This window comes from Seriola lalandi, unplaced genomic scaffold, assembly GCF_002814215.2.
Source record: "Seriola lalandi dorsalis isolate HSWRI2012SDOR001 ecotype SW California unplaced genomic scaffold, Sedor1 jcf7180002054688, whole genome shotgun sequence".
NCBI lineage: Eukaryota > Metazoa > Chordata > Actinopteri > Carangiformes > Carangidae > Seriola > Seriola lalandi.
The window spans coordinates 2,805,258-2,818,446 of NW_019525241.1; the positions used below are offsets into that span (position 1 = coordinate 2,805,258).

A 13,189-nucleotide genomic window follows, 5' to 3' on the forward strand; every position below is an offset into this window, starting at 1 on the left:
TTGTTTTTTTTTTAAAATCTGAATAAAGATGTAATGTGATTTTCATTCATGGGCAGTGTTTATAATATTTATTCCTCTGCCTGCTCTCATCACATTGTATCTACTGTGTGCAGCTTGTTTCCTCTTGTGCTGCTGTAATGTCTAATTCCTTCCCCTCGGATCAATAACGTAAAATACAATTTTTAGGTTATTAAAATCTCATCTTGTCTTTTAACTCTGGCTCTGGGAAACTGTGATGGACACTTTTCATTATTTTCTGATTGATATTTCTGATTTCTGACTGAAATCTGTGTACTGTATACTGTATACTGTATACGGCAGAGGTGATGTTGGTCACAGCAGTGGTTCATGTGACAGCATCTCCGCTCTCTGTGTTAGCAGTTGTTGTCTGTATCATTGTAATCAAGTGAACATGATTACTGGTCCCAGTCTACACCAGTCTGAGTCTCCACAGCCACCTGAACCAACAGCAGAGCCGACCAAAAACATCATCTGCACCTCATTACTCAAGTTCTGGATGCACCAAGAGATTTTCATAGAAACTCATTAAAATGCCGTTCTCCATCAATACACACACACACACACACACACACACACACACACACACACACACACACACACACACACACACACAGAAAACCACACCAGGAAAAAAGAAAGGGAGGAGAGTTCTGCCTGCCATGAGGATAGAAAGGTTTTCAATTTGTTTTTCTGGTGTCTCATTTAAAAACTCACCCCCAGCTCACCCTCCACTTCATTGAACACACACGCACACACAAACACACACACACACACACACATGCATACACACAGACAAACCAGGGAGGACGGTACCACCTGGTGTGAAGGGATGCTTCTCTTTTATTTTTCTACTTTCATGTTTGGTTGGAGATGCAGACGTCACGCACACACACACACACACACACACACACACACACACACACACACACACACACACACACACACACACTCCATTGAACTCCTACTTTTATAGAAAAAGCTGAATTTATTTCACATGGTGGTTTACAGATATACAAAGGCACACACACACGATGTGACACACACATTTACTTTATGTGACAGAAAAAGTGAGGGAGAGATGGAGAGAGAGAGGGTGAGACATTCATTTCAAACATTAGACACAAATCACAGACACACAAACATTTGTTAAGTCTGTGCGTGCCTTATACTCTCTGCCACATCTCACACTGTGCATCCCATTAACCTGCTGCTGACCTCTGACCTCTGATCTGAGGTCTTGCCCAAGATAGTAATGTGTGTATGAGGTGGAACAAACACACACACACATAAATGGAGACAGATGGAGAAACACTCACACCTTAAAATAATTAAAGCGGTGGCTTCAGGTGTCAACAATGTGGAACACACTTTAGGGGTCATGCTCTACACACACACACACACACACACACACACCCACCCACCCACCCACATGTAAGTGGGCAGGACACGCACGCACAATGACCCGTAACATTGTACACATTCCACACACACTCTAAAAGTACTTCATGCACATCACAGTAACACATATATTATTACTAACACATATACACATTATTGTGGATTTCTAGCATGTGCACACACACACACATATTGCAAGTGAATGTATGTGTGTGTGTGTGTGAAGGGGAGTGCAGGAGGTGGGGGTGACACAGCAGAAGAAAAACAAAGCAAAAAAACAAAAAAAAACAAAAGTGGAAAAGAAATCTACCCTGCAGCTCCATGTCCATACAAGGGAATTCAGCAGAGCTCCATCTGGCTCTGATGATGGCACACACACACACGCACACGCACGCACGCACGCACGCACGCACGCACGCACACACGCTCACACACTCACACACACACACACACACACACACACACACACACACACACACACACACACACACACACACACACACACACACACACATGAACGCACACACAAGCAAATACAAGCAGGGTAATATCAACAAACACTTGTCATCACAAGTGCTTCATGTTCAGTAACAGTGTAGAGTTAGTGCTACATGACCTTTGAGGACTTCAGGGTCTGTAAACACATTAGCATACATTAGCATTGCTATCTGTGCAGTTACTGGTACATGACAAATCAGTGCTATCGAGCTTGATGGCGAGAATGTGAAGGTGGTTTAAAGTGTGTCTAACCCTAACCCATGGCATAACTGTGTCTGACTCTGAGATTCAGCAGCTGTGGTGCTCTGACCAACTGCTAGGAAAGGAGAGGAAAGACTCAAAGGCAGAGCTGCTTCAATGGAGGTGCAAGTTCTGTAACACTGTACTTTTACACTGGTCAAAAAACCCACCAAGACCTGCAAACATCAGGCTTTAGTCGGAAATGTGAAAGGGTACAATCAGTTCCCTGGTGAGAAACTATAAACTGAAATTGAAGCGATCTCAGTTTGAGAGCTTGGATAAAACCTGTACGGTGCTATGTCATACTTCCTGTACAGAGTGATGTCATAAAAAGAGGACGAGTTGGTACTTACAGGATGTAGGCAATCACTCCGATGGACCAGCAGTCCACTGCCTTACTGTACGGCTTCTGAGCGAGGACCTCTGGAGCTGAGAGCCAGAGAAAGAAGTGATCAGTTATTTTAGGTACATTCAGTTCTTATTACTAGTACTATGACTCCATTTTAAAGTAGCCTGGTTGTTGTTTAATGAAGCTTAAGTCTGGACTGTGTTTTCAGTAGCATTTCACTTGAGGGTCTAGTTAAAGCTGTATGTGGCTTTTACGTGAAAACGTAGCTGTTTATGAGCCTGAATACAGAGAAAGTATGCAGACTCTCAGTGTCTACCAAAATTAAAATCGCATGGCAGTTTGGTTAATGGTGGGAAATTTTCTGCGGGAGGTACACGTTCACATTCTGTACCTGAAATCATAGAGATGACTATCAAACCCAAGACATGTCTGCCGTTCTCTCATGGTCTTTGTGAAGCTGACTGGCCTGACCTGCCTCTGCAGCTCATTACCGAGGCCCCGGACAGAGCAAATTACTGCTGACAATGAGCTCACCATCACATCACCTCACACATACACACATAAGGCTGGCTCGAAATAGATTTGGCACACACACATACACATACACACACACAGACATAGCAAGATATGAAGAAATACCACTCATATCTGGGGCAAAACATAAACTTTGCACACGTGTGCTGAATCAGAGAGCTGAAGTTTGTTTATAGGTCTGCTCTGACTCATTGTGAAGGTGTGTGTGTGTGTGTGTGTGTCCTTGTTGTGCTGGATTCAGAATTAGGACATTTTTACACGCTGAGGTCATTCTGTCTGGTGCTCACTACTTCAAAAAATAAGTTGGGTCAAGATGTTACTTAGGTTTAGAACTAATAGAAAGTAAATATATGTAATATTAATATAGCAGTAACCTGATATTTTTTCATTGTCATTTCCTGTAACTGATTTTCTGTTGCTAAATACTAATGAGTGAGTGTTTTGTATCCTGCATGCTCTTCAAATGTGTCAAACACTGGCTGGGACTTCATAGACTCTGGATTTTCAGTTAATGAAGTTTGAGAGTCGGTTTCAGCTCATGATAATGACTCAGTTCTTCCTTTTTTATTTCGAAACAAGCTGCTGTTGCTGTTGATTGTGTTGTGTCTCGTTTTCATGAGCTTTCAGATGTTTGTCTCATTTTATTGTGGAAGAAAACAACAAAATCCAATAAGTCCTCCAACTTACTGTTGTTTTGGTGACAATAATAAGACCTGTATAGGAGCATACTAGCGGACCTTCATCGTCATAGTAACAACAATTATAAACTTTTGGTTAAAGGGGCTACGTGTTAGAGTGTGTACTGGGTCAAAACCCAGTGGGCGTCTGTTTTTACTGGCTCTCTCTGCGTACCTGTCTACTACTGCGTCTGTGTTCCAGTACTGGGCTCACTGGCCAATCACAAACCTTCACGTTGAAGTTAAATAAATCTAACCTCTGGATAGGGCAGTTATTAACATATTGCCAATGCTGCATAGATTGGGTCATAAACCAAGAAACTTAAAACCTCAAGTTTTTGTAAGAAAAAAGTTACGCGTTGTCAGGGTTACTAGGTGATATTTTTTCATTGTCAGTGAAAACACGCAGTGAGCAGTATTTTGTGAGGGCAGGCACAGCTGGTGACACAAAGCAGAAATCCTCTGTAGGCCAGACCGTCTTGTTTAGATTCGGCCGTAGTGGTCTATGACGGCTACGAAGGCCACACCTTTGAAGACTGCGTGCTTTGAAGGTGTGGCCTTCTGGGACACGCCTACTATCGCCTCTTGAAGTGCAAAGACGTATTAAAAGGAGGGGCAGGCTGGGACTAGCTGATTAACATGCTAACCTCGATAGATATCTCTGCAACACAATACATAAACGTCTTTGACACAAAGTCAAAACTGGTATTTCTTTACATTCTGTTGATAATCTTAGTTAATTGTTTAATGTCTTAAATTAAAATACTTACATATAGAACCTTAAAAGTTGTGGGGATCAGTCCTACACATAAACCAATAGATCAATATGTTATGAAATGCATTGTGAAAGGCATTGTGTTTTTTCAGGATGATAATAAGGAAAGACTGTTGAAACTTTTTTTTGTTGAATAAACTGGTTGGACTGAGGTGGACCACTGTTACCCAGGAATTTATAGTTCTCTAGTGCACATTTAATTTAAATTTAACGCTTAGTTTTACTGCACTTTATGTCATGTCATCCAACTACTTTATCACTCATCACATACTTGCTGCAGACTGTCTGGATCTACTTTTGGTGTGTTAGTAGGATCAGTTCAGTTTGGTGAGCTGTTACAACACCGGCCTAGAGAAGTAACTTTTGTGGAATGAAGTATGTCGTGAAAAAAAAAACCGTGTCATTGCACACGCACATACTCATACTAATTGTTCGGATCTGGTTTTCATTTGGTGAGTTCCAGGGTTATTTATACCTAAGTTATATTTAGACACAAATTGTCTGGAGTGGAAATACCCTGTGGTCAAGTAAACCTCTGCAGGAGAGCAAGAGGGGGGTCGACTGTGAAGGCCATAATGATGAAGGATAGATGGAAGAGGAAAGTAAAGAGAGATGAGTGGAGAGAGTGGAGGATAGTGATTGATGCTAGGGTATGAACATTTAAAGAAGTATCAAACCAAAGGCAAAGCAGGCAGTGTGTGAGCAGCTGATGAAAATATAATAACTTCAGACTGTAATGTGTTACAGCTGGCCTGATGGGGGCACTGCAAAATTAATTTCAAAACATTAAAATGAAAACAGTTATTCATGAATCTGCTTTTGTTTCTACAACAGATTTGTTTATGAGAGAGTTCGTACATTGTTTGTCAGAAACATGATCAGAGCAAACAGTCTGTTTGTGTTCCACCACAGAAGTTTGTGTACTGTCAACACTGAACATCTGTCTCTTACAACACACACACACACACACACACACACACACACACACACACACACACACACACACACAGAAATGCTCACACACACAAGCAGCAGCACTCACATGTACACACAGATGTGCACATATTCACACAAAATATGAAATACTGTATATGCATATGCATTTACACATGTACAACATAACATGCATGCAGGACAACACACACACACACGCACGCACACACACACACACACACACACACACCTACACACAAAGCAGCGCTCTGTGTTGACTCTACAGAGGGGGGTTGTCTGTCAGGGAGTGATAAGCATGATTGGTGTGTGTGTTTGTAAGCTGTACACAGACTATCTGAGCACCACACACACACACACACACACACACACACACACACACACACACACACACACACACACACACACAGGAAAACATAAATGGTGTCAGATGGAAATGACATGATTCACACCTGTACTACAGACAGCTCAGTTCATATTCACATTTACCCTCACGACCTTTCCGAAACCAAATGATAAAAAAAAAATGTAAGGAGCACATTAAGCAGTGTCTGCTCTGATGTAAGGTGGCAAGCTGCACCCATCCACCACAACATTAAAACAGGTTTGAATGTTGCAGCTGATCGGTGTATTTTCTACAGTGTGGAAGCTGGTCCTGGACGCTATCAGAGGTTTAGGCTAACATTAACAAGCTATGTTCAACTCTTCATTGGATTTGGAGAAGCAGGGTTACCCAAGATTACGTTACCATTTCCCAACATTGTGTAGTGAGAAACGTCTTTCCGCTTGTAGCGATAAAAGTCAAACTTACGATTTCAAATTCTGAACAATGACATGGGAGTGTAACCTTTGTCTTGTTTGTCCAAGTATGTTAGCAAGGACGCTAAACAAGGTTGTGCTAAAATGGCATAAGTCTGATCTTAAATATTCCTCATTATACTCGTAATGGTAGAACTAACTATACTGCAATAGAAGAAGAAAGCTGTTTCTTCTAGACGAATGTGATGTGACGTGTTTGGCCTCAGTCCCTCTCATGTACAGTGTACTGCCACCATGTGTATATACTGTCTGAGACCCTTTTAAAGACTGACCAACTTACCCACGTATCCTGGGGTGCCACAGGCGGTGGACATGACGTCACCACTGCCCTCCATCTTGGAAAGTCCGAAGTCGCTGATCATGATCTTTGACTCGTCTTGAGGATTAAAATACAACAAGTTCTCCGGCTGCAGAGAGGAGACAGACGGAGAGAAATATTTCATATTTGTGACTTTCAATGGTTTTAAATTCACGGTCGTTTTGCTGAATAATTCGTTAACACCAGTTTCCTGTAGGAGAAAAACCTCAGCAGATAATATGAATGTGATTTTAAAAGAAAGTGTCCTCCTTTTACACCCAGCCGCTTTCTGGAGGTTGCTCTAACCAATCCCCTCTCTTCCAACAGCCGGCACGCGCCATGCTGACCCACAATGCACTGCATGTGTTGGGACACTGCCCTTATTGCTGCAGTAAATCACAGGCTGCCAAGTGAGAACAAACCACTTGTGTGCATTTAAAATCTGGGAGTGGAGAGTGAGAGTGTGTGTGTATGTGTGGTCAGGCCTCAGTGAAGAGGCAGGGAGTGTGTATGCGTGTGCGTGTGTGTGTGTGTGTGCGTGCATGTGTGTGTGTTGCAGTACCTTCAGGTCTCGGTGGACGATGCCCATCCTGTGCAGGTAGTTAACAGCGTCCAGGACTTGTCGGATCAGCGTGCTCGCGTCCTTCTCCGTGTAGAAACCTTTTTCCACGATACGGTCGAACAGCTCGCCGCCGGACACCCTGCAGAATAGGAAGAAGTGTGTAGTGTGCGTGTCAGTGTGTGTGTGTGTGTACAGTGCACTGTCACACATACTCACACACAAACGCACATACACACATGGCAGTAACTGGCAACAAGCAGGGAGGGTGCTGGGTTGAGATTTCTGGTAATTTATGAGCTGTAGATGTTTCCAGCCAAGAGTGTGTGGAAGCTGTGAGCCATGTGCTACCTCACACACACACACACACACACACACACACACACACACACACACACACACACACACACTCACACACACATACAGATGCACATATTCCTGCAAAGTGCTTCCTTCCATCCTTCACACTAATTCCCAACTGGGCTTTTAAAAATTCTGATTTCTCTCTGACTGGAATCCAGTTCTATAATATTTCAAAATTAATCTTTGAACTTTATGAAATCTGTGGGGCGTTTTTTCCATTTTTGAGTCATGTTCTTTCCCGAGCAGCAGCAGCAGCAAGAGAAAGCCTTAAGGATGACAGTGGAGCAATGGGAAGTTAGAGATGGGGAAGACTGTGAGCTTTAAACATGAGACTGTTTCACATTTTTATGATTCAGGTCCAAATCTTTCAGTGAGGCAAATCAACCTCCTTTGTGTTTGTTATCCTAAAATACTGACTGGATTTGGAAATAAATGAAATTCCACCAATATCAGAGCAGCAAATTTTGAGAAAAATCTGATTCTCAGACTCAAAGTTTTTTTTTTGCAGTTTCTTTGTCAAAGAATTCATGAACCATTAAGTCAAAAATTTTAAAAGAAAAAATGTACTTTTCAATGTAAAAAAAAAAAAAAAAAGGACAAATAAAAATGTTTGTTTAAGTCGACAGAATGAAATCAGCTGCTGCAGGAAGAAAAACAAAAGAAAGAAAAAAGCTCGCATTTGACCCAAGAAAAACATTGAAGTCAATCTGCAGTTTCTCCCTCTGGCAGATTCTTTCAGGAGTTAGTTTGATGTTTTATGACTCCAGACCACATGAAATAACTTGTTCAGGCTATAGTGCATACAGTGTGTACAGATGAGAACAGGCTCATTACCTGCTGTACAGACGCATAGCTCCCCCTGCTGGAGGATCCCCTCCTCTATCAGCTGAGACAACACAATCTAAAACTCTCCTGTGTAACTGTCACTGCAGCTGTTCACAAGTCAAGCTGTGGCAGTAGTGACTGTCATTTCACAAGTAATAATAATAGTAGTAAAAGTAACAGCAGCAGTGATGAACCTACCCTTGTATTAATCTCTCTATATGTACTGCTTGTGTATACTTTGTGCTTTCAAGAACATTAAAGGACTTACAAACACAAACACACAAGCACAAAAGTGCACCAGGGGGCCACAAACGTGCACATACAACACACAAGAACGCACAAGGGCAAACACACGCTCGCACACACACACACGCAGTTGCCCGGTGTATCTGTGGGGCATCGTCACGGCGACAGATCAGATTAGAGCCTGTGGAAGTTAAACTCTAATGAAGTTTCTGGAAAAAAAGAGATCAGAATTAATTGCTAATCCTCTCTCTCGCTCTTCAAAGAGGGCAGTGACTCGCTCGGTTTCAGAGGCAGTCGTGTCTGGGAATGACAAGAAAGGGCTAAACACGCACGCACGCACGCACACACGCACGCACGCACACAGACACACAGACACACAGACACACACACACACACACATACATGGCAAAAAGGAGATCAGCCACCAGGCTGCATGGTTGCGTAAGCGTTTGTGTAAGGAGACCATGGCAATCAGACAGGAGCACCCACACAAGTACACACACACGCACACACACATACACACACATAGACAAAAACATATAAAACAAATACACAAAAAGACAAGCATTAAAAAACACAAGACACACATATAACACATGTACACACACACCAAAGCCGAACAAACAGTGCACACAAAATTAACAGTGTCGCGCACATGTAAAAACACACACACACACACACACACACACACACACACACACACACACACACACACACACACAGAGGCTGTGAAACAACTCTGAAGGTTGTCAGATTACCTCCGTTCAGCTTTTCTCATTTGATATACTCTAAATAAAGTCACAGGACATCCAGCAGTGAGGAGGTCAAAGGTCACAGAAGCCTGCTCATTTTCATAATGTCTCAGGATGTGTTTGACATGATGATGATGATGTGTGAGTGAAATTTATGCACTTCCAATTTATGGACTGAAAAAATCCATAAGTCGAACACAATCACCGCGGCGTGGCCCTACAGCTGTCAGTGATTGATTTGTCACTATAAATGTATATATATATATATGGGGAGTAATCACCCCTTCACTTCAAAAACACAGGCTACAAGAAACTCTGTGGGCGTCACACCCACAGTCCATCCACACACATCATTTATTTAGGCTGATCTGAGGACTGTGTCGCTGCGTACAGACTGTGCTTTCAGAGGGTGGGCTCCAAAACCCTGCAGCTGCTTTGGGTGTGGTTTCAACTGGACTCACAATATTGTGTTTACGCCGCCCTGAATCGACGCCACTGCGAGGCACGTCAACAAAATACCACATGTACCCGCAGCATCATTTACACAGACTTAAAAAACACTTGATGAGGCTGAATTCAGATGGAAACTGAACTGAACTGACAACCTGCTGCTGTTTCTCAGCTCATAGATTCAACCTCAACGGCAACACTTATACAAAAACAAACCTCATTTGATATGACAAACTGGGGGAGTTTGTGTGTGTGTGTGTGAACTAAAATTTAAAAATTTTATTGCAAAATGAAAATAAAAAAAGAGTCATCATCAAAGAGTCATCGCTGTTTTCCAACTATCAATAGATGAATTTCAGGAACCAACATTCTTCTGGAGGAAACATTGCATCGTCCCTTCTCCTTCCTCCCGCTCCACCATCTCTCTCCATCCATCTCTCCTCCATCAGCTGATCCGTTTAGAGGCAGGCATTCGTAACGCTCTCCCGAGGCGACAGTCGTGCATCATGGCTGACAGCGAGTCTTAATTTCAAGGGTCTGGTGTGTGTGTGTGTGTGTGTGTGTGTGTGTGTGTGTGTGTGTGTGTGTGTGTGTGTATGTGTGTGTGTGTGTGTGATGCACGCTGTTCACCATGTCAGAGATGAAGAGCTTTTGCAGTCTTTGCAGGGTCAGACTAACTAATCACAGTAGAGCATCACAGATCTGACTGGAGCTATTGAGCTGCTGCGCTGATTAGTCGGCATCAAGGGAAGAAACCCCGCTGTTTCTGCGGCCGCACTGAGACTCCCGTTTGCCTCCTTTCATCCAGTCCATCTTTGTTTTGTTCACATAACCACTTCCTCAGATTACTGTGGAAACGGTCATGTAGACACTATCATTATACTAATTGCATTAAACTCCAAATCTGTGTAGACAGCTGGACAGTTATTAAGCAATAATGCAAAAATATTAGAAATAAAATAAAATAAATCTGATTTGGTAATTTGTTCTTGATTCGAATTTGTGTGTATGAGCTTACAAATACAGTGGACAACAATAAAACATTTCCATTTTCTGTTTCTTATTTCGTAGAAGTTCATCTGTCATGTTTTCATGTTTTGTGTGGACTGCAAAAAGAGCAGCTGATGCTCTAAAAAAAACATAAATCATAGAATTAATAAAGATGACCAGTAGGTTACCTCACATCCTCACAGACATGAATCAAATTATAAAACAAACTAAGGAAAATACTATGAACCATGTAAACGCTGTAATGAATGTCTTCTTTAACAAGGTTATGCAAAGTAATTGTGTAATGTGTGCATATAAACACAGCATTTTTATTTATAAATATCACAATATGAAAAATGTTTAGGGACTGAATGTTAAAATCCCTGATTTTATTTATCTTATTATTATTTCCATCATGTCCCTGGTTTTTAAAGGTCCCATATAGTATAAAGGTAGATGTCCATGTCTTGTTTGATTATAAAGCAGGTCTAGGTTCTATGTTAATACTGTGAAAGCATCAAAGCCTCAGTCCAAAGAGAAATGCACACAGCCTGTATTCAGAAACTGACCTTTAAAACCTGCCGTCTGGACTTCTGTAAATTTGTGATGTCACAACAAAGCAGTCATCGCCATCAGCCATGCCCCAAGCCCCGCCCACCTGGACCCACCATCCAACCTTGCAGGATTTGGTTTCTCTGAGTGTTTACCTCAAATCTGCTATATTTTTATTTGATCACTCAGAAAACAGTCAGACAATGAGAAGAGAGGCTCAGAGCTTCCTCTCTTCTGATTGGCTCACCAACCTGTTGTTGCTAGAGCTCCAGAGAGAAGCCTGAGAGAGAAGATGTAAAACTACACTGAGATGGTTTTTGGTTCTTAAAATCACAAATATATTTTCTTATGATCAAAACTTCAAATAAAACACATAGCGGACCTTTAACCTTATCTGGACAGTGTCTGCGATTTAGAAAATAATAGAAAATAGGAAGTAATAAACAATAATGAACTACAAAAAGTAATCAAAAAATAGAAAAATCAACACAAACACAAGATTAAATGGAGCGTACAATAAATGTGGTTTACTTGACGACAAGTTAGGTACTGGCAATATGGCTGAAATGAGAATAAATGGGCCAGGCTTCGGGCATGGCTGAGAGCAGTGACTGCTTTATTGTGACATCACAAAGTTACAGAAGTCTTGATGGCTCATTTCAAGCCTCAGTTTCTGAATACAGGCTGTGTGCATTTCTCTGTAGACTGAGCGCTTTGATACTTTCACAGTATTAATATAGAACCTAGACCTGCTTTATAATCAAACTACACATGGACATTTACCTTTATACTATATCGGACCTTTAACCCCAGAGTACTGCATCACACCAGTGTTTTCACCTCGTCAGGCTGAAGTATGATGTTATAAAACAATAAAAACCAGTAAAAAAAAGTGTGCAACAGAACTACCAGGATAGCGAGGGAGCACAGTTTATGCCTTACTACATTCTTATAGATTTTTTCAAAGCCAGTTTGTCTCTCTACTGTATGTCTTTCATATTTTATTAACATGCAATTCACAGCACAAACAACATCAATATAAAGCCCACATTGCACTCGGTTGCATCGATTTTCATAGCGGCGCGGACTGATTGCCTCCCTGCGGTCGAGGTTACGTAAGACAAGCTGTGATGAACGGGAATGAAAGAAACGCTGTCAGACAGCATCGATCCACCACACTGCAATTACACAGAAAATATTCAAAATCCTTTCTCCTAAATGAGATTTCTGTCTGTTGGAAAAAAAGAACTGACATCTCAATAAAATGCAAATAATTATAACAAATTACATTTATTACAGGGGTGGTTGGAACAAATTCATGTAGCAGAGAGATCGACTTTCTGGAGGAAAGAGAGTTTGTGCTCCGTCAAAAACAGTTTTGTGCTGGAGCTTTTTTTTCCAAGATAAGATGGAAACAAATGCTTTATGTAAAAACAGATCAGTTGTATAGTGATGAAGCTGCTTAAGGAAGAACAGCCTGCAGCAACGAGGACAGATAAAAGGGAGACTGAAATACTCTGATGTTTTTACACTGACTTTTACATATTTTTCACATTTTTCTCCAAAGTAAAACACATCTGTCTGTAATTCTGTCTGTTGTTAACATGTACGAGCTTAAAACAAAACTATCAGCACACGGTAGTAAAAAGAAGCATAAAAAAATACAAATCACAACATTAATAAGCCTTACTATTAACATTAGTAAGGCTGATAGGGTCTGGATGTTGCTTTTAGATTATTTAGAAACCAGACTTAACAAGTTAGTGCTTGATTAAAGCTGCATTAAGTAGGCCTGAACAATATCCAAATCACAGGAGCTGCAATTTTTTTTGGATAAAGGTAAAATGTGTCACAACAGACCATAAATGAAGCGCTGTGGTGAAACAGCGATG

The 13,189-nt window shown here is 41.4% G+C and overlaps 1 protein-coding gene across 1 annotated transcript in view; it reads right to left on the reverse strand.

Moving 5' to 3' along the window:
* camk1da (calcium/calmodulin-dependent protein kinase 1Da) overlaps positions 1-13,189 on the reverse strand; it is a 64,125-nt gene that overhangs the window by 10,974 nt on the left and 39,962 nt on the right. Inside the window, exons 5-7 of the mRNA XM_023422984.2 lie at positions 7,123-7,261; positions 6,543-6,669; positions 2,511-2,586 (exon numbers count right to left, since the gene is read on the reverse strand). Coding sequence (XP_023278752.2) covers positions 2,511-2,586; positions 6,543-6,669; positions 7,123-7,261 — 342 coding nt within the window. The remainder of the gene's footprint in view (positions 1-2,510; positions 2,587-6,542; positions 6,670-7,122; positions 7,262-13,189) is intronic.